This window comes from Tarenaya hassleriana, unplaced genomic scaffold, assembly GCF_000463585.1.
Source record: "Tarenaya hassleriana unplaced genomic scaffold, ASM46358v1 Cleome8, whole genome shotgun sequence".
In the NCBI taxonomy this organism is placed as follows: domain Eukaryota; kingdom Viridiplantae; phylum Streptophyta; class Magnoliopsida; order Brassicales; family Cleomaceae; genus Tarenaya; species Tarenaya hassleriana.
Window position 1 is genome coordinate 1,092,701 of NW_010970490.1, and position 24,941 is coordinate 1,117,641.

General features: G+C 42.1%; 6 protein-coding genes and 2 long non-coding RNA genes across 17 annotated transcripts in view; 5 read left to right on the forward strand and 3 right to left on the reverse strand.

The window, feature by feature from the left end:
• LOC104802232 (probable inactive patatin-like protein 9) overlaps nt 1–1,175 on the forward strand; it is a 2,103-nt gene extending 928 nt beyond the window's left edge. Inside the window, exons 2-3 of the mRNA XM_010525718.2 lie at nt 1–651; nt 734–1,175. The exon at nt 1–651 is cut by the window's left edge and continues 16 nt beyond it. Of these exons, the coding sequence (XP_010524020.1) occupies nt 1–651; nt 734–934 (852 nt within the window). The 3' untranslated portion in view covers nt 935–1,175. The remainder of the gene's footprint in view (nt 652–733) is intronic.
• Nucleotides 1,176–8,336: 7,161 nt separating this feature from the next.
• On the reverse strand, nt 8,337–10,250 carry LOC104802234 (late embryogenesis abundant protein 50-like). Its single transcript, XM_010525719.2, has 3 exons — nt 10,007–10,250; nt 9,655–9,936; nt 8,337–9,586 (listed from the first exon to the last, which is right to left on the reverse strand). Exons 1-3 carry the CDS (start codon nt 10,118–10,120, stop codon nt 9,422–9,424), a joined length of 561 nt encoding a protein of 186 aa, XP_010524021.1. The 5' UTR covers nt 10,121–10,250; the 3' UTR covers nt 8,337–9,421.
• On the forward strand, nt 10,171–10,800 carry LOC104802233. The gene is made up of 2 exons (XR_770001.1): nt 10,171–10,260; nt 10,615–10,800. It is a non-coding gene; the product is annotated as an uncharacterized LOC104802233 (long non-coding RNA).
• A 1,070-nt stretch (nt 10,801–11,870) lies between these two features.
• Nucleotides 11,871–14,561, reverse strand: LOC104802235 (serine/threonine-protein kinase HT1-like). Of its 4 annotated transcripts, none has more exons than XM_010525724.1 (7): nt 13,731–14,434; nt 13,433–13,554; nt 13,166–13,362; nt 12,880–13,054; nt 12,606–12,740; nt 12,292–12,526; nt 11,871–12,194 (listed from the first exon to the last, which is right to left on the reverse strand). In XM_010525724.1, exons 1-6 carry the CDS (start codon nt 14,047–14,049, stop codon nt 12,320–12,322), a joined length of 1,155 nt encoding a protein of 384 aa, XP_010524026.1. In that variant the 5' UTR covers nt 14,050–14,434; the 3' UTR covers nt 11,871–12,194; nt 12,292–12,319. The 4 variants fall into 4 exon arrangements, with proteins under 4 accessions (XP_010524026.1, XP_010524024.1, XP_010524025.1 ...); XM_010525722.1 differs by adding an exon at nt 14,441–14,561 and having other exon boundaries at nt 12,113–12,526; nt 13,731–14,134; XM_010525723.1 differs by having other exon boundaries at nt 12,113–12,526; nt 13,731–14,134; nt 14,229–14,434.
• A 781-nt stretch (nt 14,562–15,342) lies between these two features.
• Nucleotides 15,343–19,352, forward strand: LOC104802236 (serine/threonine-protein kinase Nek4-like). Of its 4 annotated transcripts, none has more exons than XM_010525727.2 (15): nt 15,343–15,448; nt 15,916–16,028; nt 16,111–16,177; nt 16,360–16,425; nt 16,517–16,563; nt 16,632–16,677; nt 16,933–17,013; nt 17,111–17,153; nt 17,242–17,291; nt 17,374–17,455; nt 17,549–17,598; nt 17,879–17,952; nt 18,033–18,084; nt 18,197–18,607; nt 18,694–19,352. In XM_010525727.2, the coding sequence occupies exons 2-15, from the start codon at nt 15,943–15,945 to the stop codon at nt 19,183–19,185; spliced, it is 1,647 nt and encodes a 548-aa protein (XP_010524029.1). In that variant the 5' UTR covers nt 15,343–15,448; nt 15,916–15,942; the 3' UTR covers nt 19,186–19,352. The 4 variants fall into 4 exon arrangements, with proteins under 4 accessions (XP_010524029.1, XP_010524030.1, XP_010524031.1 ...); XM_010525728.2 differs by lacking the exon at nt 15,343–15,448 and adding an exon at nt 15,457–15,545; XM_010525729.2 differs by lacking the exon at nt 15,343–15,448 and adding an exon at nt 15,661–15,812.
• On the forward strand, nt 19,352–21,897 carry LOC104803073 (serine/threonine-protein kinase Nek4-like). The gene is made up of 9 exons (XM_010526949.2): nt 19,352–19,558; nt 19,656–19,698; nt 19,787–19,836; nt 19,919–20,000; nt 20,094–20,143; nt 20,424–20,497; nt 20,578–20,629; nt 20,742–21,152; nt 21,239–21,897. Exons 1-9 carry the CDS (start codon nt 19,352–19,354, stop codon nt 21,728–21,730), a joined length of 1,461 nt encoding a protein of 486 aa, XP_010525251.1. The 3' UTR covers nt 21,731–21,897.
• Nucleotides 21,898–22,019: 122 nt separating this feature from the next.
• Nucleotides 22,020–22,400, forward strand: LOC104802237. The gene is made up of 3 exons (XR_770003.1): nt 22,020–22,103; nt 22,201–22,243; nt 22,332–22,400. It is a non-coding gene; the product is annotated as an uncharacterized LOC104802237 (long non-coding RNA).
• A 35-nt stretch (nt 22,401–22,435) lies between these two features.
• Nucleotides 22,436–24,941, reverse strand: LOC104802238 (serine/threonine-protein kinase HT1-like). Of its 4 annotated transcripts, none has more exons than XM_010525734.1 (7): nt 24,111–24,814; nt 23,813–23,934; nt 23,546–23,742; nt 23,260–23,434; nt 22,986–23,120; nt 22,672–22,906; nt 22,436–22,574 (listed from the first exon to the last, which is right to left on the reverse strand). In XM_010525734.1, exons 1-6 carry the CDS (start codon nt 24,427–24,429, stop codon nt 22,700–22,702), a joined length of 1,155 nt encoding a protein of 384 aa, XP_010524036.1. In that variant the 5' UTR covers nt 24,430–24,814; the 3' UTR covers nt 22,436–22,574; nt 22,672–22,699. The 4 variants fall into 4 exon arrangements, with proteins under 4 accessions (XP_010524036.1, XP_010524034.1, XP_010524035.1 ...); XM_010525732.1 differs by adding an exon at nt 24,821–24,941 and having other exon boundaries at nt 22,493–22,906; nt 24,111–24,514; XM_010525733.1 differs by having other exon boundaries at nt 22,493–22,906; nt 24,111–24,514; nt 24,609–24,814.

Consider the following 24,941-nt stretch of genomic DNA (forward strand, 5'->3'; position numbering starts at 1 on the left):
TTCACCGCTAGAGACGCCCTCAAGTTTCTGACGGAGAAGAATTCGGAGCTGTTCAAGGTCCGTTACACCGGAGTTTTCCGCCGGAACCTGCGATATTCCGGCAAGAGCATGGATAAGGTGTTGCAGGAGGCGTTCCAGAGAGAGGACGGAAAGGTGTTGACATTGAAGGACACGTGTAAGCCTCTCCTCGTGCCTTGCTTTGACCTCAAAACCTCTGCTCCCTTCGTATTCTCACGCGCCGGCGCGTCAGAGTCGCCGAGCTTCGACTTCGAGCTGTGGAGAGTATGCCGCGCCACGTCAGCTACGCCCAGCCTATTCAAGCCGTTTCCCCTGACATCGGTGGACGGAAAAACGACGTGTTCCGCCGTAGACGGCGGCTTGGTGATGAACAACCCAACCGCAGCCGCCGTCACTCACGTGCTTCACAACAAGCTCGACTTCCCCTCTGCTAACGGCGTCGAGGATTTGTTGGTGCTGTCGCTGGGCAATGGTTCTTCGACGGTGTCGTCGCCTGGCGGGCAAATTCGTCACAACGGCGATTGCTCCACATCCTGCGTCGTGGACATCGTGATTGACGGCGTCTCCGACACCGTTGACCAGATGCTCGGGAACGCTTTCTGTTGGAATCGTACGGACTACGTTAGGATCCAGGTATTGCTAACTTTTCTCTCTCTAAAATCCCGATTCCGAGATCGACCTGTGATTAATTGTGAGGATGGAACATGCATTGCAGGCCAACGGTACATTGATGGAGGAGATGCTCGAGGAGAGAGGAGTGGAAACGTCGCCGTTTGGAGTGAAGCGGGTACTGACGGAGACTAACGGACAGAGAATCCAGAGCTTCGTGCAACGCCTTGCTGCTTGGGGAAAGTCCAGTCTCCCTCCCAGCCCTTGCAAGGAATCCGCCGTTAACCCTCTCTCTGACGGCCGTTAACTCCCTGTTCTTTTTTTAATTATTTGATTAAATCCCCTCCTTCCCGGATGTAAGAAGTAATAATGCTAAGCCTACTTAGTGGCTAATCAGATTGTCAACGTGTAGCTCCGTGACTCATTACATTAGATTAGAGCCTTTATGTGGAGTTAATTAATGGTAATGCTAAGATTAACGCATCATCTTCTTTAACTTATGTTCCTCATGCTCCCCTGTAACTGTTATAACAATATAATCTTCTTCTTTTTTTCTCCTAAAACAATATGTGAATTATATGTTATATAAAGGAGTATACGAGAGATTATAGGCTGGTGTCATGGTAGGTTAGTTTGGTGGGTAGAAGAGTACCCGTAGGCTCCGTGCGATTGTTCATTGACCCGTTTTTATATATCTTTTATTCCTTTATTATTTGCCTCGTGTCATCTTTTTTTTTTAAAAAAAACGGAACGCATCATAAAAAGGAGTAAAACTAACGTGGTAATGCGTTTGATAGTCTTGTGTTTTTTCCAGTCTTACTCTTTTTTTTGTGGTCTTGGTTTTTAAAACATTTGAAAAGGAAATGGAAAACGGAATAACATTTCGAAAAACGTCGGTGGATCGGTCATAGCTTGAGCCAAGCTGGTTTGATATGGACCTTCCCCGGACTGTTCAGAAGACATATCCACTCTTTTTACGTAATCTACACATCCCATACATGTACTCCTACCAAAGTCGTATATATATACACATGGGAACACGGAAAATTTATTGACAGACAATCCCGATGATGTCGTATATGCTTCCAAAAAAATATATATATTATTACAATATAATAAAGTCAGATAAATAAAAACATAAATTAAATTGGATCAGAATCACATAAAAAAACAAAGTCTTCCCTGTGTCCGACGAAAGTATCAATGTTGGTAGATTTTCCCACGCTACTCTGTCTCCTGTTTCATTAGGCATTTTCTTACAAATTGTTCGGTGGCCGTGCATGCACCTCTGTTTTCCCTGTTCCTTTTTTTTATATATATATTTTTTAAAAATTATTTATGTCTTATTTGCTTTTATCGTATGGATAACAAAATAAACCATCGCTTACAAAATCTTAATATATCTCACATTCCAACAACCAAAAAAAAGGATGTTTATATATGTAATGTAACTAAGCAGCAGAATTGGGTATGGTGTGCTCGTCCACATACAATGAAAATTTTAATAATAGAGGGACGATCTTGCAAGCAAGGACACAACGAACGCGTGACTGTACGTACAAAATACATGCATTCGTATAAGTGAACACGATACACGCACGAACAGTCATAAAGAAGCAGATGGAAACCGGCTCATGTCTGCGCCTCCTAGCCGAGTCCCCTGGATCCGGCTAATACAAACCGGGTCGGGTCTATTCCGTCCTCTGCCCCACTTGGCCTAAACGGCCGTCAATATCAAAATGTTATAGAAAATTTATTTGTAAATTATTAAAAAAAATATATATGACTAAAGGAGTAGGGAATTTAATGGAACAGTAAATTTTGTTCTGTTGTTTTTGTTGTTTTCAATTCCCAAGCAGCTCTTCGGTAATGAGAAAAGATGAAACCATGCGTGGCTCAACTTCATATTTTGCTTAGTATGACTGTTATATTAATTGTCAGCCATTGTTTTCATCTCTGTGTCTGTTCTGTTTTTATATTCAATTTTCCAACCATCAGAATGATCTTCCAAGGTCAATTATGGAAATAATCATGGGTTCTCTTTTATCTGTAAGATTCGACGGGTATGTGGTTAAAAGTCAAAATTGGGAGGGATACCCATACATGTCTTTGTTTTTGCTTTTGGTCAAACCCGGAATCTTAGTTTATTAAGGTAAAAATAGAAAAAGACTAAAGGAAAACAAACTCACCACTATCCCCCACGCGTAGACAAAATACTACGGATTTGGTCATAGGAATGATAATTGGACAACCTTACTGGTAACAAAGAAAGTGTAACTATTTGATATGGATATTAATTTACCAAACATCACATAGATAATTTTCAGACATTTGAAGATAAAAACTATATCCCGATGCGAGGAATCGCATGTTTCTTCTCTTGTTAAACAGTACTTTCCCCATTCAAATTATTAAATGCATCGTTTTCGTATTAATAAAATAACTAGTGGATTTTGGAATGCGTCGTAAGGGAATTGAGTGGATGGTGGAGCCACCAACCATATATGATCTATTATTAGATGGAATAATCATTGATAAAGATTAATTAAGCTTTAAACCTAATGCTAATTAATAACTTAATCAAGACTGTCGGTTCGGGCGAAATTAATCCGTTACATTTAAAACGCATGCATCCCACCAAGAGGGCACCACAAAAAGCCAAACCAAGTTGATTATATATAGATATAATTAAGTATATATGGTTGGTGGGAGGTTCTGTTCACTTTGATGATGACCACGTAATCATTTCAACTTCATACATTGATTTGTTTTTTTTTCATATATTAATTGTCCCTTGGAACCTTAATCTACAATTCTGCAGAAGTAATCGCATTATATATATATATAGGATATACTTAATAAACCCTTTTCTTTTTAACTAAAACATTTTTGAAATATGTAGACAAAGAGAAATGATAAAGAAAAATATATTTTAGATGTAGAATATATATATATATATATATATATATACACACGAACATTATTTGGGGTAATCATCCATAGTTGCCCAACAAAACGACACTGGGAATTCTAATTAATATTTGTTTTCCATAATTATGCGTTATCTTGAAGTTGTTAATTAATTTTTATTTAAAAGTCGACTACTGGTTCTCTGAATCGGTCGTCTCCTTTGTCTGCCATTAAAAACAGTGATGTGTTCCAATCTATTAAATAAATACGCGTGGCATTAAAATACGAGATTTCCAACGGACGAGCCAAATTTAAAAGAGAACGTCTCGGAGTTACGTACGTGTCCAAATAGATTAACGAGTTCTATCCGAACGTGGCATTCTGCTGGTCGGTGTGTAATCCCAAATAATTGTACTAATCCCTGTTCTATTTATTAATACACGTCTCAACCCACCGAACACGAGGGTAATATTCATCGGATAATAATGAATTTTATAAAATTCAACGACACGGTTGGTCGGGCAGAAAGCAATAACTAAATCAAATTGAATTTCCAATTCTTCCGGTCTATATATATTAACAGATTAATCAGCAGAATGATTAGGGAACTATTTTTTTTTTGTTTTACATAAAATCATGGGTACGTAGGAGTATGCATAACTTGGGAATTAACGCAGCAACCAGAAACAGCATCATTATTCTGCATATTTTTGCACAGGGCGTATGAAACACTTGTTGAATAGATGCATGGTTTACGAATTTCCCTAACAACTTAAGATTATGAATAAATAAATAGACCATATATTTATATATACAGATCGAGAATAATAGAAGAGAAGAAAACGAGCACCGTCGTCTAGGAAGCTTCTATGCACCTACGAGTTTTGTAATATACATATATATATATATATTTATATGTATATAAAGGAAAAAGGAGTGAAGAAAGGAATTTTGAGAGAGAAGATATTTGAAGTCCGCCCCAACTACCCCACAAAATGCGTGCCGTTTTCGTTTTCCATTGTTTTTTTTAAAACAAAAAAACAACACACACGTTTGATGAATTAAATTCCGTCAGAATGGAATGGGTGTCGGCGCGGAAGTCTCGAGTTACTCCGACGAATACGCACTCTCTCTGCACCCGTTTCCCTGTTTTATTTACCATTTTGCCCTTCCCCACTCCAAAAAAAAAGTAGAATAACTTGTTAGTAGATTTAAAGACTAAGCGACGTCTCAGCTCAGGTGTGGAACGAACAATTAATGTAACATGTGACAGAAGGGCAACAAATTTGCTTATAATATAACCCAACAATTGATAGAAAATGTCTGATTTTAATTTGTTTCGATGGTAATTAAATTTGGATGCGGTTACTGAGTAGGCCATGCTGAAATGTGCTGACCAAGGGACAGTTTTTCTAAACACGTACGGGACAGTAAAGAATCGACGCCACATTCATTTCTGCCGATCTGTTTCTTTTAAACGTGCCACTATAAATTACTCCACTGCACGGATAAGAGTGACACGTGTCGCGTAGCCGTCCAAGTCAAAGCTCGTGAAAGCTGCTGTTGACCAACTCACTCTCTTCGTTCATCAAGTCAAAATGCGGTTGAAGTTTCGATCAAAGATAAAAACCTAAGCAATTACTAACATTTAAGTATCGTTTCCCCATGGTTAGAGGAAAAAAGACGCATTGTAAAAAAAAAAGAGTATATACTTCAAGGTTTCGTTGATATTAAACCTTTTTTTATAGTTAAAAGCGTCAACTTTGTAACTAAAAATTAGGTAAATTTAAACACATATGGAGGATTGTAGTTTAACGCGGAATGAAATATATTTTTTATAATGACAACAAAAAAGGAAGATGCACAAAAACATGTACTATATATTGGATTTGAGATGCATATATGGTCCGGAAGGAAATGTAAAAGGGAGAATCTTAAGGGCAAACAAATGTATATATATGTGTATACACACATGTATGGTGTTGGGAGTGTAGGCTGTGGTGGAATCCAATGCTATACAAAAGACCTCTTGGAACACATGCCCACCTTCAATTGATAGAATAAGTTGTTGGCAGTAATAGATAACGAGATATGCAATGAGAAAATCGAAGAGAGACAGTGAACAAGTTTGAGCTTAATTAGGAATCCACTTAGTTACTACTTGAAAGATACGAACATGATTGCCTCATTGGCCGTCTGTTATGAATCTATATATATATATTCACCGCCAGCAATTATTTTGTTCCCACTGGGGGGGTCCTGATGGGCCAATTGGGGAAGTATGTGGACAGTACAATGTACGGTAGTCAGCGGAAATATGTGGGGGTGGGGGGTGGGGCCCCCTTCCTGTCATCTATGATGGAGAAGAAGAATTGAGATGTATATATATACATAGCGGTGAAAGTACACACTGTGTAGTTTCTATCTGATTCGTCACTGTTTATTTATTTACAGGCAAGTGTCGTCTGCTTTAGACAGGTTCGATTCGTGTAACATCTTGTGGGCCAAAACGGTGATTTGACGCGTGGGCCTCTTCGGTGGATATTTTTATCGCATTCCTACGAATTTTACAATGCATGTGATCGTGGGGCTTGGACATGCTTTATCTCGAATGAAGCTTATGCTTTCTTAACACAAATGTTTCAAACAATGAATAACGACACTACTTGAAGAAATAATCTCCGAATAGCGATATGGATTCAGCTGCACTGGTTACATGTTTGCCATTGTAACAACTGAGATGCATCTTCTCCAAAACAACAACAACTTGTATTTGGACATAACCAGAAATATACGTCTAACAAAGCAAACACATTTTGTATTTATACATCGAACACGTACACAAAGACACGGTTACGTGCATGGATCAAGCCCATATCACGACACGCGAACGGTATACGATCACATTACAAGAGGGGATGGGTTCGTGACGGAAATGTATCGGTTCAATTTTTTCGGTTTTACAAAAATAGGTATCAATCGGATTTTATATTATATTCGATTCGATTTGGTTTCAGTTCTGATTTTTATTAAAAAAAGATAGATTTTCTTTTAAAAAATTTGTTTTTCGGATTTTTTAAAATTCGGTTCAATTCCGAAACATTCGGTTTTCTAAGATCATAGTGATTGAGAGAGTGAGTCTGTAATCTTGGTGAAATTGTTTGTACGGGAAACACTGGTGAGAGTTATCTGAGAGAACGTGAGGTACACTTGAGGGAGAGCCTTGCAACATCAGGCAAACCGCTCACTGGGCCTAGACATGGGACCTGCAATGCTATGTACTCGGCTTCTGTAGTCGAATCTGCCACGGTTGGCTGTTTGGAACTCTTCCAACTGATAGCCCCACCGTTCAGGCATCCCTGCGTGTGTAGGATCATTCGATATAGCAGTATAGTCCGAAATCTCTATTCCGGATATACAAGTCATATCTCGAATAGAATTTGTTCGTGATCATATACGAATAAATATAATAGTTTTGTGTTTCCGTCGTTGGTCCGTCCGACACCCTCCCTTGGTCCGTCCAAGGCAGCCTCCCGGTTAGTCCGAAGGCCTTCTATCCTTCACCTATCTCTGTCACACCCCCCCTTGGCTGGGTTATTTTTTTCTGTCATTGAGGTGCTTGAGTACGTTGAGAATGATGACACTGATACAGTTAAAAGACGTCAAGCATATGGTCTTCTCAAATATTTCTACACATTTGATTATGTGTTCCATCTACGTCAAACGTCGTCTTTAACCGGATGATTATAACGACGTTGATCAGATACGTTCACGAATCATATGGAGATAGTATAAATCCGATTAATCAAGTAACACGCCGTGCTCATGGCCTCTGCCCAGAACCAAGTGGCAACATCCTTAGCCAGCAACATAGCAACGAAATTGCGTTGCTACAGGAGTTAGCAACGAAATTTTGTTTGATGAATTCTAATGCAATACCCGGTTGCACATGTTGCGCCATTTTTTCCATCAGATCTCGTTCCACCTGTCATTACTGCGGAGTGTCTGGACACTGGAAGCGTAATTTTCACCTTTATTTGGAGGATCTGAGGATAAGAAGCTTGGTGAAGCTTCTGCCTCAGGTAAATGGACTGAAGCAGGCTTCGAGGAGCTGTAATCTTCGTTTTGACGAGGCAGTCAAAACGTTTGGCTTCCTGCAAAACGAAGATGAGCCATGCGTGACGAAATCTCTTCGCCACAAGTCGCACCTTATACGTGTGCACGTTGCTATCCATGTCGGTCTTCTTCTTGAAGATCCACATGCATCTGATGGGTTTTATCCCTTAAGATGCTTCGACATCTGCGTGCTCCTGGTGTCGGCCTGTGGGCTCCCCATTCGGCCCGTCTTGAAACACGGACCAATTCCGTTCTCCAACGAATACCTATGATTGTGATCGTATCCAATACCCATGATCATCTCCATGATTATCTATCACACATCATACTAGTCGGAGAAGGTAGAAGACAAGGAATCAAGCCGTTTTCTGATGTTATCCGTGGTTTATGCAGGATGAAAAATGTGAAAGACTCTAAAAGATCCATTCCGAGCAACAAACACCTTGTTCTCGGATGGGTTGTAGAACCAGAAAATTATTATTTTCGATTTTACGCACATGCTGGTCTGAGAAATCTCGCATAGGTCCGAGAAACTGCGTCCGTCCCGTCCAAGACACTGCGCATCGTCCGTTCTGGATGCAGAATGGACGTTCCAGGCTTGTCAGAACGGTCGCTCTCGACTTCAGAAGCCAGAACGGACGTTCCACTCCGAGACAAGCCGAAACGGACGGTCCGTAGCAGACGAAACGGACGGTCCAGTGCGGACCTTCCATTCTGATCTGTGCAGTCCGCCACCCCTGGACCGTCCGGTCTGGTAATATTCCTGCGAATGGGGAACGGTTCTTAAGGAAACTTCTACGCTTGGCTAGAACCAAATTTAACCATTGAGTTATAATTTTGTGGTAAAAACGAACTGAACCGAATCTGAATCGAATCGAATCTGATTACGTCTAATCAGACCTACAACACCGAGTCTACATGGCCCCCAACACAATCCTAACCAGTCCTACGATCTCCCGAGAGAGCCGTTCCCAGTCCGTCCCCCGGCCGGCACGCAGCGACCCGCTCTCGCTGCGAGAGCAGCTCGAGCAGTCCGCCAACAGCCGACGGTTCGCAGCCAGACCATACGGGACTGCTCAGTGCGTAAATCCGACGGCACTGAAATTTTCGATGAACCGTGGCCGGAAATTTTCCGACCGGCGGAATAGTCATCCGGCAGACCATCTGGTTATTCCTGTCTCAGCCAAACTAGTCTGTTTTGCGAACACAACGATGTTGCTTCTTTTGTGAGGGTAGCACGCCGTTATAATCATCCGGTTAAAGACGACGTTTGACGCAGTCAAGACACGTCACTCCTCATATCAGATACTTTAGATATCTCAGGTATGAGGATCCATAAACGGGCACCACAGCGATTGGGAGAGATGAGGAACCACCAGCTTCAACTTGATCTATTTTCTTACCCGACCTAGAAATTAATACCCGAACCCGAACCCGAAATTCGGGTATTTTTAAATTGATTAACCGATCTCATCTCGTTGAATGCTGAAAAAAAAAAACATGGCAATAGACCATACTTTCTCTCTTCTTATGGAATTCGAAATGTAGTTGGAATTCAAAATGTTAAACTCTGTATTTTTCAGCCTTCATACTTCTTTTATATACATACGTCCATATCTATTTAGATTTATTATTACCTTATTGTTTATTTGTCTTTATCTTTTAACTACAAGATTGTTAGTTCTTGATTGTCTTTATCTTTTATTTCTAAGGTTGTTATCTTTAAAAGAATCATCTTTTTTTTTTTTTTTAATTTAAAGAAAAACGTTTAAAAGTAGGGGTTGCGGTTAAGCTTGCAGGCGGCGACGACAGACTCGGCGATGCCGCCGGGAGTAGTGCTGCTGCCGGGGTGATGCCTCAGCTCCGCCGCAACCACCGCTTCGGCGTCTTCACTCGTCACTGATCTATCTCTCTCCAGCTTGTTGTCAACATCCTGTCTTCCCGCTCAGTTCTTAATCCAGTAAAAATAAAGATAAAGAAATGGAGGAAACGTATCCTCACCGCGATGATGTCGGAGAGAGTTATGCCGCCAACCTCATCCCCAACGCCAACCTTCATGTTACGAGACGCCGCGTCTTCAGCGACGGCGGAGATACCTCCGGCAGCCTCAGGTTGTGTTCCGGTGGCCAGAGATTCGACCACCTTGATGGCGGCGGCGTCAGAAGCCTCGACGGGCTTACGGCCCACCCTCATAGATGCCGCTTTCAGGGCTTCGGTCAATGTCGTCGACCTTCCCACCAGTGCCTTTGCCGCTGACGACATCTGCTCCACCGGCCCCATAAACTGCTTCCACACACATGTTCCAGTGCTCAGTTGTTCCGAATGAATGAATAATACGAAGAGATTCATATACCTGCCCACCGAACGACGTGACGGACTCTACGGCTTGTCTCCGGATGCGAGCGCCGGACTCCGTTGGAGAACCTGAGACAGACTTCTCCACCGTCTCTGACTTGGACCATTCCATCTTTGCTTCGTCTGTTCCATCTCACGCTCTCCTGCGTGTAACTTTGGAACATGCCTTGGACACGTTGGTTGGCATGTAAATGAACACGTGCCAGACGAAGGGCAGATGACTCGAAGCTCGAAGTAGCCCTTGGATGCACGGTGAGGCCATATCACACGTGAACACATTAGTTTATTTTTATTATTACGCTCGAATGTTACAGGCTCCCAACAATAATGATTGGTATATTATTATTTGAATTGAGTTTTTAGATCTCACCGAGCAAATCAATTAGAGATGTTGTGAGCATACAAGTTCAACTGAATATGGACTATATTGCTCAGCGGCCCAAATGAAACTTGCAAAATCTGCCACCCAGCCTAGTTTTAGTTCATAAATAACAAAGTGGGAGTAGAGCAAGCAAGGCCTCAGGTATCTGATAGTTTAGGGATGGACCTATATATATATATATATATATATAAATGTCGTGTTTTTGGTCGAGATTCTTCTTGCAGGTGTAGCAGAAGCTCAAGAAACTGTCATCTCTCAGTGGTGGTGGAGAAACAGAGCAATTCGACTCTACAAACATCAACGAGCGGGCTTTACCGGTTGGTTTTCTTTTCTCGGTGTTGCTAGTTGATGTATCACCACATGATGATGCACATACAAATATATATCATAAAGTGAAAGCTTCTCTTTCATCCACAGTCTTCAAAACACACACTAGCTTTGGAAGCCTCTGCCTACTCTAGCGGCTCTGTCTTCTTTCTTAATCTTTATTAATTGACACACCCAAATGAATTGTTACGTTGCTCGTTCAAATGCATTCCCCAGTTATATTCTGTGCTCCAATCTCGTAACTTCTGCGGATTTATGTCTAATCCCTCCCTTTCAATACACCTTTGAGATAATGATCGGATTGCATGACCCTTACACGTGGCGCCACTCTAAGCCATGCGTTTAATTCTCACGATCCCTCCTCACATCTCCATTTCCATTTACACCCACTTGATTTGTGCATAATAATGGAAATCCAAATATCACTACATGGGATTTTAAATTCGATAGGATTTACGATGTCAGTTGCGAATTTTATATATCTCGAACAGAATCATATGAGCATTGAATTTTCGTATAATCCCTGTAGTGAGTGTTATTGTTAATTAATTCCCGAATATTTGCAATGTAATGTACTTATAGGGTTTTGTTTTTGTTTTCCCTCGGGACAAGGTAACTGATGTCTTTCTTGCAGGTTGGATAAGCATTTAATATATATAGGCCCGACCCTGAAATTAAATTTGGGAAACAAGTCCTTTTCTCATCCGCTTCCGAATCAAATAATTACTTCTGCCACATTTTATAATCGCATATCAAGTCTCAACAACAACAAAAAAATGTAAATTATTCTGCTCTATTATCATTAACATCTTCGTTCGTTGGGCCGGAACTTGTAGAAAGTCGTCTAAATATGTTTTTAAATACTCGGATACAATATTTTTTTTTTGATAAAATATGTTTGTTGTATTCCTATCCGCAAAAAAATTACAAAGTCTGTTACAAAAGTTGACATAGCATGCAAATGCAAACTATATGAAATGGATAAACCACTCAAAAAACGACATGGTTATTGAATAGTGGAATCGAAGCCATGACAATCGTGTTTGTTAAATAAAATTATGTATTAGATAAACCAAACAAACAGCAAACTTGAAATTTTTATAGTCGGACAACCCATCAATTGTTAAATAAACTAGATAAAATACTATTGGTATGAGATTATTCTGCTCTATATTTCCATTTAATGAAACAAAAAAAAAACAAGAACAAAGAGTTGTACACATATCATATGGTGGGAAGGGAAGACTAGAGAGGGGCCTAACAATATTATCTAAACAACACCCCTGCACTTGTTGACATACCGATCATAGTCCGCTTTCTGAGACAGAGGGATGAAGGAGTGAAAAGCCCACGGCTTCGGCATTACGCACAGACAGGAAGCGAGATCTGAGGAGCTAGAAAGAAGACGGCATTACACCGTAGAGGCATTTTTGCTCCAACTCTCTTGTTGAAAAGAAAAGCACAAAACCTGTTACCACTATACACAGACGGATGTACAATCGTAACATTAACAATACTCTCACGGTCACGGGAAATACAGACGGAACAACAACACGGCAACCTTAAAAGCATACATATATCAAAGCAGGCGATGAATCTGGATCAGGGGCCACGAGGCTTGAAGAAACAGGCACAGCCATGAAACTGGTCGGGAGGTATCATGCCGCCCCCTTTGCTGGTGTCCACCGCCTCAAGGAGCCCCACCACCTCCTCCATCTCCGGCCGCTTGTCTGGACTCGGGTCCCAGCATTTCTTCATTATGCTCCCCACCGCATTCGGACAACACCTTGGAATCTCCGGTCTCACATTCTTGGCACGTACAAAAGGAGGGTTTCTTCAGATCCAAAAGAGGGTCAAATTCTTTACATGAGAGGGGAGATGAACCAACCTGATGAACAACCGCGTGAGAAAGCTCCGCAAAGCTCCAGTCAGCGAATGGCATGTCACAACAGTATATTTCCCACATGCATATCCCAAAGCTGTATACATCGCATTTCCTGTTGTAAGGCTTCCCGTCCAGCACCTTTCAGCGAACAAAGACCCACTTTCTTTACACACAACATCATAACAAAGACACAAACTTTATGATCCAAGAGCCTGCCTGCTCCAGATGTTAAATCTCAGCTCTTTAAATTATGTATAAAAAAAACAGAGTCGCCTACTTCTGGGGCCATGTACCCGAGGGTTCCAGTTTCTCCGGTCATGTCTTTGGGATTCTGAGCTTCAACTCGAGCAACGCCAAAATCAGCAATCTTCAGTGTCCTGTTGGTATCTAACAACATGTTCTCCGTCTTCACGTCCCTATGTACGATCTTTTTGGAATGAAGATAACTCAGGCTGAAGGACATGAGAGATCACATTGTCAATGTTAATCTATTTTGGCATTTGTAAGTTTCAAAATTTAGAATGCTTTGAAGAAGAAAGAGAAGGAAGAGATATTGCAGTTACCCTCTAGCAAGATCCAGAGCAAGCTGCATCAAAACTTTGATGGGGAGTTTCTTCCTGTAGTTCCTGATCAAGAACTTCTTCAACGTGCCACCGGGGACATATTCCACAACAACACAACAGGCCCTCGATGGAAGCGGATGCTCGCGGCCGCTAGAAGGGATCTTCAGATTGGAGGTTCCCATTGAAGCTCCGATGAACTTTAAACAAAGTAAATGACATTGGCCAAGATGCAAAAATAGAGTTGATAACAGATGGAAAAGCGAGTACCTTTGTGACATTGGGATGGTCAAGCTTATGCCAAACAGCAACTTCTTGTTTGAATGAGGCCCTGAGGGCGGCAGTTTCAGCAGCCGTGGCGAAACCGTCCTCTCCCCAGTCCAACACCTTCACTGCATTTTTTTTCTTTCAAATCGGAATGTAAGAATTCCGTATTGTATACATATAAAAGCGGAAGGTCGAGACCAATAACAAAAAATCTCCGGCAATATCATGTTTGATTATCCATGGATATCCAATTTTCCTAAAAATAGCAGATGCTATGGATGATCTGGGCGGGTCAGCGTACCTGCGACGTCTCGGCCGTCGTAGACACCGCGATAGACGGTGCCATAAGTGCCGTGAGCGAGGACGTGCTTAATGTGGAGCTTGGACAAGTCAATCTCCCATTCTTGCGTCCCGGGCGCTGAGGGTTCCTTCTCATCGGACCAGGCGACGCCGGAGGTCTGGTGCTGCTGCTCCAACTGCAAATCCCACTTCTTGAAATCCAGCGTATCCGCCCTGAAGTATTGTTCTCCGGCGCTCTTGTTCCTTAAATCCGACGCTTTCGGTTTCGGCTCGGACCCGATTTCTCCTACTTTCTCCGCCTCTCCGCCGCCAGACGCCATCTTTTCTCTTTTTCTCTCAATTCTTCTTCTTCTTTGTGGTTTATGTCGGAGAAAATTGGATAGTTAAATTCCGCGCTACTTGTATCTGAATAATAGGGAACCAATGGTTAAACGGAAGTCAAAAAGAGAAAAAGATCGTAAATTTGGAAAACCCCAGGAGCAAAAAACCCGAATCGAACAGGAGATGGATGCCCAGATGACGAATTGGAAAGGGCAGAGCGGAAAGGAAGAGAGGAAGCAGCCGAAGCGAAGAATTGGGGAACAAGCTAGGGTTTTTTTCTTATACGCGGAAAGGAAGAGAAAGTACAGTGGTTATGAGTGGTGGGAGAAATAGAGGAAAGGAGAAGAATCGAGAGAAAGTGGAAGAAAGAGATGAGATGAGAGAGCGAACCTTGGCAAGGAACAGATACGAGAAATGTGGTCGACACGACGCAGCACTCGCAATTTCACCAGACTCTCACTGGTGGTTTTGGTCCTTTTAACGGTGTAACGGGTCAACTTCCAAATTGGATTCTCATATCATCATATGCATCCATATATATAATATATATGGTCACTCCAACTCACACGACACCGTCTTTTATAACTTTGGAAGTTCCGAGGGGTGGGAGAAGGGGTAAACATATGATGATGTATGTGTCTATATTACATCCGGATTTAGAGATGGATAGACAACCGAAAGAGCAGTCTTTTTCACGGCTCTTAGGAGCCGTTAAAGTCATAAATCGTGCGACTCACCCAACAGACGCCACGTTACATGAATCGGTCTAGTTGAAATTTGGGAAAACTTGTTATCTTTTATTCATAATTAGCGAATAATAAACATGAAAACAAAAGTGTGTTATAGCGGAGGAGGACAATGGAGCTGTTTCCACACGAACCCGCCGACGAATAAAAAGAAGATGACACTCACTATGAATAGGCCCAAACCTATGCGAACCCATCTCAGATTGGGCTCATATTTTAATAATTCCATTCCATAAAAGAGTTTGAACGTTGCGGATAAGATGTTTCACGAGATTACCCACTGGGCCCACCTTGGTCCCCCACATCTTTCTGGGCCCCTCCCCTTTATTTAATTAATTGCAAACTAATCTATATAATATCAATTTCGGATTTCCTTAACACACCCTTATTCAACTATCTCTAATTGAACACGCCCTGATTTCCCAATTTCAAACAGATTCATACATTAATCAAATAGACAAATGCACAAGGAAAACAAAGATTTTTTATTTTTAAAAGGAAAAGAGAAAAAGAAAAACAAAGATTTTTTCCCCTCAAATGAACCAATTTCCAATGGAGAGTTTGAAATTCAAAAAGGGAGAGGGAGGGTGGAAGGTCGAAGCGGAACTGTGCTTTTGCCGCTCTCCTCTTTCCTTTCGGTCACTTCACCAAGGTTCTTCTCTTTTCCTTTCCCTTTACAAATTTGTTTATTCTTTCCCTCGATTAAAGTTTTCATTTTTTTGCGTATTCTCTGATCATCCACGGTGTCGGTAAGATTGAACGCCCCCACTCCCAGTTTTTTTTTTTTTTTTTTTTTTTTTTTTTTTTTTTTTTTTTTTTTTTTTTTTTTTTTTTTTTATAAAAAAAAGCCTTCTGTTTGATTACGGGAGCTGGTTCCCACTTTTATGATCACTGTTTGTTGAAAGCGAAATAAAATCTTCTCGATAGCTACGGTTAGAGATTTGTGTAAAATTTGGTGCATGACGTGACCGTGATTGGATTTTGCGCCCTCTCTCGCACTCCCCTTGGATCCTGTTGTATTTCCTTCTAATCCTCCTTTTCAAATTGTCGTGCGTGCGTCTGTGTACTCTTCTTGTCGGAAACTTTCATGGTCTCTGTCTGTTTCGAGTTTTTTCCTAGAGCTGTTGCCTGTGGGATCAAGTTTCTATGGAGCGGTACGAAGTTCTGGAGCAGATTGGGAAAGGGTCCTTCGGTTCTGCTCTTCTCGTCCGACACAAACATGAACGAAAGAAGTGAGTACACTGCGTTAACTATGCATTTGTCTCCTGGGATTGCATCTTACTGATTGTTGTTCTCTCTCTCTCTCTCTTACAGATACGTCTTGAAAAAGATTCGTCTGGCTCGCCAGTCTGATAGGGCTCGCCGTTCTGCTCATCAGGAGGTTGGTGTGTTGGTCTTAGATTGTAAAGTTTTTTTTTTTTGTTAAAGGTAAATTATGTTAATGTGTAAAACAGTTATTTACCAAGCAGGGTTTACAACAGGAGCCTTAGTTTAATATCAGATTGTCAAATTTAATCTCTGTTTAAGACGTAGTTTCCTGGATTCATTTGTATTCTGTTTCAGATGGAGCTCATTTCTAGAGTTTGCAATCCGTTTATAGTAGAGTACAAAGATTCATGGGTGGAAAAGGTCTGGTCTGATGTTCTCCCCCCTACATGGACTCGCAGTATTTTCTGAGATCAACTTTCTTACTTTGTTTGTGCTTGGCTGCTTTGTGCAGGGTTCCTGTGTGTGCATTGTTATTGGATACTGCGAAGGCGGAGACATGTAAGACGTTTCCTTTTGGCGTTTGAGTTTGACAGCCTCTGTTGTGTTAACCAAGTTTAATCTTGCAGGACAGAAGCCATAAAAAGAGCCTGCGGAGTCTATTTTCCTGAAGAGGTATCTCTCAAAAATTTTAAAATGATCAACTCAACTGAGTTTTGTTGGTTTGAGTATTGGTTTCTTCAGGAGATAGTATAAGATGGTCAGTGTAGACTGTATATGATGCATAGATAGCCATTGGGTACACATAGGCTTTTACCATTTCAGTCAACAGAATTTGCTCTGGGTAATTCATTTCATGCTCGATCGAACTCAATGCTTGACTGGGCTACAGCCATTTGGCCTAAACTTATCATTGAACGTCACACGCAGAAACTCTGCAAATGGCTTGTACAACTCTTAATGGCACTCGATTATCTGCATTCCAATCATATCCTTCACCGTGATGTCAAGGTACAGTATATAACCTCAAATACCTAGAGCTCAAGTCTTTGTCTGAGACCTCTTTAGGCCACATGTTTGGTTGACAGTGTCTTACTATCTTTTTCAGTGTTCTAACATATTCTTGACAAAAGATCAAGACATACGGCTTGGTAAGTTCCTAGATAGGTTTGTTTCTGTAATGTGTCGATATCGAAGTTTCGTGGAGAAAATTATTAACATGCACCGCATCTGGCTTAGGTGACTTTGGACTTGCTAAGGTTCTAACTTCTGATGATCTGACATCCTCTGTAAGTTTTAATCAGTTCCAGTTCAGTAACAGTTCTTGTTCTTGTGCTTATACTCGGTTATGATGACTCTCTGTGTTTGCAGATTGTGGGGACTCCCAGTTACATGTGCCCCGAGCTTCTTGCTGACATACCCTATGGATCAAAGTCAGACATTTGGTCTCTCGGTAAAATATGGTTCCTGGAATTCATAGATTTTTTCTTATTGCACTGCGGATTTTCAGCTTGTGATAAAGCTTTTGAGATCCTTTAATGAGCAGGATGCTGCATGTATGAGATGGCTGCTCATAAACCAGCATTCAGAGCCTCTGTAAGTTGCTAATAACTCATCTCATTTTGGCCAATTGTGAAAATATCAAATGTTTCAGAAATTATGGATGTAATTTTGGAATTGCCAGTTGAGTCAATACTTGATTATGGCATTCTATTTCAGCATCATGGATGAGAGAACTTTGTACCAATTGAAATGATACCTTCTAATATATTGGTTCATATATTTATTTTTTTTTGGGTTTTGTTCATCATAACATAAACCAAGAAAACACAACATAATACCCAAAATTCTAGTAACTATATTTTTTAACTTGCAGGATGTGCAGACATTGGTTAGCAAAATAAACAAGTCGATGATGGATCCTATTCCTGCCATGTATTCCGGTGCATTGTAAGTCATTCTCTTCTATTACGTTAATCGTTCCCGAGCTCTCTGTTCAACTCAATTTTTTTTCCTGTGGTTATATTCAGCCGAGGTCTCCTTAAGAGCATGCTGAGGAAAAACCCTGAACTCAGGCCAAGCGTATGTTTTCTTGATGCTTGTCTGTGTTTGAACTGAGATGCGTTGGTGAAGTCCAGAATAAAAACCATTATCTTTCTTACAAGACTGTGGTGTATATATATATATATGACAGGCTGCCGTGTTGCTAAATCATCCTCATCTTCAACCTTACATCAGTATGATTCATCTCAAGTTACATAGCCCCAGACGAAGCACTTTTCCTCTCCAGTGGCCTGATACCGCCATTGGGGTCAACAGAAGGAGGCGTTCCTTCAGCAACGACACACATTTGAAACCAACCTTCTCTGAAACAGAGACGCGTTCCGGGTCTTCTTCAGAAATAACATCTCATTCACCGATATCTCACGCTAGAAAAGCCTCCCAAATAACTGTTGGAACAGTCCATGAAGAGTCTGTGGCTGATAAGCCGGCGGTGAAGGACAGAACGCCGAGAGTAAATTCTGCCACAACAAAAGCATCTGGCACTCCAAGGAAACTCGAAATCCCATTATCCACACCTCGTACTGTTTTGAAACATGAACTGGTAAGTCAGAGTAGCAGCCTTGAAATCCCATCCATCATTACACCACAGAAAGAGTGCTATGTTTACGCTGATACTGTTGCTTGCAGGTGAAGGTGTCAAACACTCCATCAAGAAAATCTTGGCATAACAGGAGGAGGAGAGCATCTCTTCCATTAGTCACCGAACCCACTTACGAGTCAAGTCTCACCCGTCTATGCGGTCTTAATTCTCCAGACGTTTCCGTGAATGCCCCAAGAATCGATAAGATGGCTGAGTTCCCGGAAGATCTCTTCCCCATCAACGAGATAACCCCAAGACAACAAGCTTCGTCTCCTCCTACTGACCGTTCAATCACAGAGGACAAGTGTATGGTGCAGATAAGGTCGAGTTCTGAGCCAAGGCAGAGGAGGTTCGACACATCTTCATATCAGCAGCGGGCAGAGGCTCTCGAGGGATTGCTGGAGTTCAGCGCTAGGCTTCTGCAGCAAGAAAGGTATGAAGAGCTCGGTGTTCTTCTTAAACCCTTTGGACCGGAGAGGGTTTCTCCGAGGGAGACTGCCATCTGGTTGACCAAGAGCTTCAAAGAAGCTGCCGTGTAATTCAAGCAACAAACGCCTTGTTTGCTTTGCCCTGCATTTCTCTTGTGTAAATATGAAATGGAGACGCGGTTGATCCCCCAGTGTTTAAAACGGCATGCTGGTGAAGAACGACGGATCTACCTTATGAATCACCACTATCAAATAATATCAGTTAGAACATGATCTAATGATGCTTTTCGATAGGGATCCAACAGAATTTGCTCTGGGTAATTCATTTCATGCTCGATCGAACTCAATGCTTGACTGGGCTACAGCCATTTGGCCTAAACTTATCATTGAACGTCACACGCAGAAACTCTGCAAATGGCTTGTACAACTCTTAATGGCACTCGATTATCTGCATTCCAATCATATCCTTCACCGTGATGTCAAGGTACAGTATATAACCTCAAATACCTAGAGCTCAAGTCTTTGTCTGAGACCTCTTTAGGCCACATGTTTGGTTGACAGTGTCTTACTATCTTTTTCAGTGTTCTAACATATTCTTGACAAAAGATCAAGACATACGGCTTGGTAAGTTCCTAGATAGGTTTGTTTCTGTAATGTGTCGATATCGAAGTTTCGTGGAGAAAATTATTAACATGCACCGCATCTGGCTTAGGTGACTTTGGACTTGCTAAGGTTCTAACTTCTGATGATCTGACATCCTCTGTAAGTTTTAATCAGTTCCAGTTCAGTAACAGTTCTTGTTCTTGTGCTTATACTCGGTTATGATGACTCTCTGTGTTTGCAGATTGTGGGGACTCCCAGTTACATGTGCCCCGAGCTTCTTGCTGACATACCCTATGGATCAAAGTCAGACATTTGGTCTCTCGGTAAAATATGGTTCCTGGAATTCATAGATTTTTTCTTATTGCACTGCGGATTTTCAGCTTGTGATAAAGCTTTTGAGATCCTTTAATGAGCAGGATGCTGCATGTATGAGATGGCTGCTCATAAACCAGCATTCAGAGCCTCTGTAAGTTGCTAATAACTCATCTCATTTTGGCCAATTGTGAAAATATCAAATGTTTCAGAAATTATGGATGTAATTTTGGAATTGCCAGTTGAGTCAATACTTGATTATGGCATTCTATTTCAGCATCATGGATGAGAGAACTTTGTACCAATTGAAATGATACCTTCTAATATATTGGTTCATATATTTATTTTTTTTTGGGTTTTGTTCATCATAACATAAACCAAGAAAACACAACATAATACCCAAAATTCTAGTAACTATATTTTTTAACTTGCAGGATGTGCAGACATTGGTTAGCAAAATAAACAAGTCGATGATGGATCCTATTCCTGCCATGTATTCCGGTGCATTGTAAGTCATTCTCTTCTATTACGTTAATCGTTCCCGAGCTCTCTGTTCAACTCAATTTTTTTTCCTGTGGTTATATTCAGCCGAGGTCTCCTTAAGAGCATGCTGAGGAAAAACCCTGAACTCAGGCCAAGCGTATGTTTTCTTGATGCTTGTCTGTGTTTGAACTGAGATGCGTTGGTGAAGTCCAGAATAAAAACCATTATCTTTCTTACAAGACTGTGGTGTATATATATATATATGACAGGCTGCCGTGTTGCTAAATCATCCTCATCTTCAACCTTACATCAGTATGATTCATCTCAAGTTACATAGCCCCAGACGAAGCACTTTTCCTCTCCAGTGGCCTGATACCGCCATTGGGGTCAACAGAAGGAGGCGTTCCTTCAGCAACGACACACATTTGAAACCAACCTTCTCTGAAACAGAGACGCGTTCCGGGTCTTCTTCAGAAATAACATCTCATTCACCGATATCTCACGCTAGAAAAGCCTCCCAAATAACTGTTGGAACAGTCCATGAAGAGTCTGTGGCTGATAAGCCGGCGGTGAAGGACAGAACGCCGAGAGTAAATTCTGCCACAACAAAAGCATCTGGCACTCCAAGGAAACTCGAAATCCCATTATCCACACCTCGTACTGTTTTGAAACATGAACTGGTAAGTCAGAGTAGCAGCCTTGAAATCCCATCCATCATTACACCACAGAAAGAGTGCTATGTTTACGCTGATACTGTTGCTTGCAGGTGAAGGTGTCAAACACTCCATCAAGAAAATCTTGGCATAACAGGAGGAGGAGAGCATCTCTTCCATTAGTCACCGAACCCACTTACGAGTCAAGTCTCACCCGTCTATGCGGTCTTAATTCTCCAGACGTTTCCGTGAATGCCCCAAGAATCGATAAGATGGCTGAGTTCCCGGAAGATCTCTTCCCCATCAACGAGATAACCCCAAGACAACAAGCTTCGTCTCCTCCTACTGACCGTTCAATCACAGAGGACAAGTGTATGGTGCAGATAAGGTCGAGTTCTGAGCCAAGGCAGAGGAGGTTCGACACATCTTCATATCAGCAGCGGGCAGAGGCTCTCGAGGGATTGCTGGAGTTCAGCGCTAGGCTTCTGCAGCAAGAAAGGTATGAAGAGCTCGGTGTTCTTCTTAAACCCTTTGGACCGGAGAGGGTTTCTCCGAGGGAGACTGCCATCTGGTTGACCAAGAGCTTCAAAGAAGCTGCCGTGTAATTCAAGCAACAAACGCCTTGTTTGCTTTGCCCTGCATTTCTCTTGTGTAAATATGAAATGGAGACGCGGTTGATCCCCCAGTGTTTAAAACGGCATGCTGGTGAAGAACGACGGATCTACCTTATGAATCACCACTATCAAATAATATCAGTTAGAACATGATCTAATGATGCTTTTCGATAGGGATCCAACAGAATTTGCTCTGGGTAATTCATTTCATGCTCGATCGAACTCAATGCTTGACTGGGCTACAGCCATTTGGCCTAAACTTATCATTGAACGTCACACGCAGAAACTCTGCAAATGGCTTGTACAACTCTTAATGGCACTCGATTATCTGCATTCCAATCATATCCTTCACCGTGATGTCAAGGTACAGTATATAACCTCAAATACCTAGAGCTCAAGTCTTTGTCTGAGACCTCTTTAGGCCACATGTTTGGTTGACAGTGTCTTACTATCTTTTTCAGTGTTCTAACATATTCTTGACAAAAGATCAAGACATACGGCTTGGTAAGTTCCTAGATAGGTTTGTTTCTGTAATGTGTCGATATCGAAGTTTCGTGGAGAAAATTATTAACATGCACCGCATCTGGCTTAGGTGACTTTGGACTTGCTAAGGTTCTAACTTCTGATGATCTGACATCCTCTGTAAGTTTTAATCAGTTCCAGTTCAGTAACAGTTCTTGTTCTTGTGCTTGAAGGAGTGAAAAGCCCACGGCTTCGGCATTACGCACAGACAGGAAGCGAGATCTGAGGAGCTAGAAAGAAGACGGCATTACACCGTAGAGGCATTTTTGCTCCAACTCTCTTGTTGAAAAGAAAAGCACAAAACCTGTTACCACTATACACAGACGGATGTACAATCGTAACATTAACAATACTCTCACGGTCACGGGAAATACAGACGGAACAACAACACGGCAACCTTAAAAGCATACATATATCAAAGCAGGCGATGAATCTGGATCAGGGGCCACGAGGCTTGAAGAAACAGGCACAGCCATGAAACTGGTCGGGAGGTATCATGCCGCCCCCTTTGCTGGTGTCCACCGCCTCAAGGAGCCCCACCACCTCCTCCATCTCCGGCCGCTTGTCTGGACTCGGGTCCCAGCATTTCTTCATTATGCTCCCCACCGCATTCGGACAACACCTTGGAATCTCCGGTCTCACATTCTTGGCACGTACAAAAGGAGGGTTTCTTCAGATCCAAAAGAGGGTCAAATTCTTTACATGAGAGGGGAGATGAACCAACCTGATGAACAACCGCGTGAGAAAGCTCCGCAAAGCTCCAGTCAGCGAATGGCATGTCACAACAGTATATTTCCCACATGCATATCCCAAAGCTGTATACATCGCATTTCCTGTTGTAAGGCTTCCCGTCCAGCACCTTTCAGCGAACAAAGACCCACTTTCTTTACACACAACATCATAACAAAGACACAAACTTTATGATCCAAGAGCCTGCCTGCTCCAGATGTTAAATCTCAGCTCTTTAAATTATGTATAAAAAAAACAGAGTCGCCTACTTCTGGGGCCATGTACCCGAGGGTTCCAGTTTCTCCGGTCATGTCTTTGGGATTCTGAGCTTCAACTCGAGCAACGCCAAAATCAGCAATCTTCAGTGTCCTGTTGGTATCTAACAACATGTTCTCCGTCTTCACGTCCCTATGTACGATCTTTTTGGAATGAAGATAACTCAGGCTGAAGGACATGAGAGATCACATTGTCAATGTTAATCTATTTTGGCATTTGTAAGTTTCAAAATTTAGAATGCTTTGAAGAAGAAAGAGAAGGAAGAGATATTGCAGTTACCCTCTAGCAAGATCCAGAGCAAGCTGCATCAAAACTTTGATGGGGAGTTTCTTCCTGTAGTTCCTGATCAAGAACTTCTTCAACGTGCCACCGGGGACATATTCCACAACAACACAACAGGCCCTCGATGGAAGCGGATGCTCGCGGCCGCTAGAAGGGATCTTCAGATTGGAGGTTCCCATTGAAGCTCCGATGAACTTTAAACAAAGTAAATGACATTGGCCAAGATGCAAAAATAGAGTTGATAACAGATGGAAAAGCGAGTACCTTTGTGACATTGGGATGGTCAAGCTTATGCCAAACAGCAACTTCTTGTTTGAATGAGGCCCTGAGGGCGGCAGTTTCAGCAGCCGTGGCGAAACCGTCCTCTCCCCAGTCCAACACCTTCACTGCATTTTTTTTCTTTCAAATCGGAATGTAAGAATTCCGTATTGTATACATATAAAAGCGGAAGGTCGAGACCAATAACAAAAAATCTCCGGCAATATCATGTTTGATTATCCATGGATATCCAATTTTCCTAAAAATAGCAGATGCTATGGATGATCTGGGCGGGTCAGCGTACCTGCGACGTCTCGGCCGTCGTAGACACCGCGATAGACGGTGCCATAAGTGCCGTGAGCGAGGACGTGCTTAATGTGGAGCTTGGACAAGTCAATCTCCCATTCTTGCGTCCCGGGCGCTGAGGGTTCCTTCTCATCGGACCAGGCGACGCCGGAGGTCTGGTGCTGCTGCTCCAACTGCAAATCCCACTTCTTGAAATCCAGCGTATCCGCCCTGAAGTATTGTTCTCCGGCGCTCTTGTTCCTTAAATCCGACGCTTTCGGTTTCGGCTCGGACCCGATTTCTCCTACTTTCTCCGCCTCTCCGCCGCCAGACGCCATCTTTTCTCTTTTTCTCTCAATTCTTCTTCTTCTTTGTGGTTTATGTCGGAGAAAATTGGATAGTTAAATTCCGCGCTACTTGTATCTGAATAATAGGGAACCAATGGTTAAACGGAAGTCAAAAAGAGAAAAAGATCGTAAATTTGGAAAACCCCAGGAGCAAAAAACCCGAATCGAACAGGAGATGGATGCCCAGATGACGAATTGGAAAGGGCAGAGCGGAAAGGAAGAGAGGAAGCAGCCGAAGCGAAGAATTGGGGAACAAGCTAGGGTTTTTTTCTTATACGCGGAAAGGAAGAGAAAGTACAGTGGTTATGAGTGGTGGGAGAAATAGAGGAAAGGAGAAGAATCGAGAGAAAGTGGAAGAAAGAGATGAGATGAGAGAGCGAACCTTGGCAAGGAACAGATACGAGAAATGTGGTCGACACGACGCAGCACTCGCAATTTCACCAGACTCTCACTGGTGGTTTTGGTCCTTTTAACGGTGTAACGGGTCAACTTCCAAATTGGAT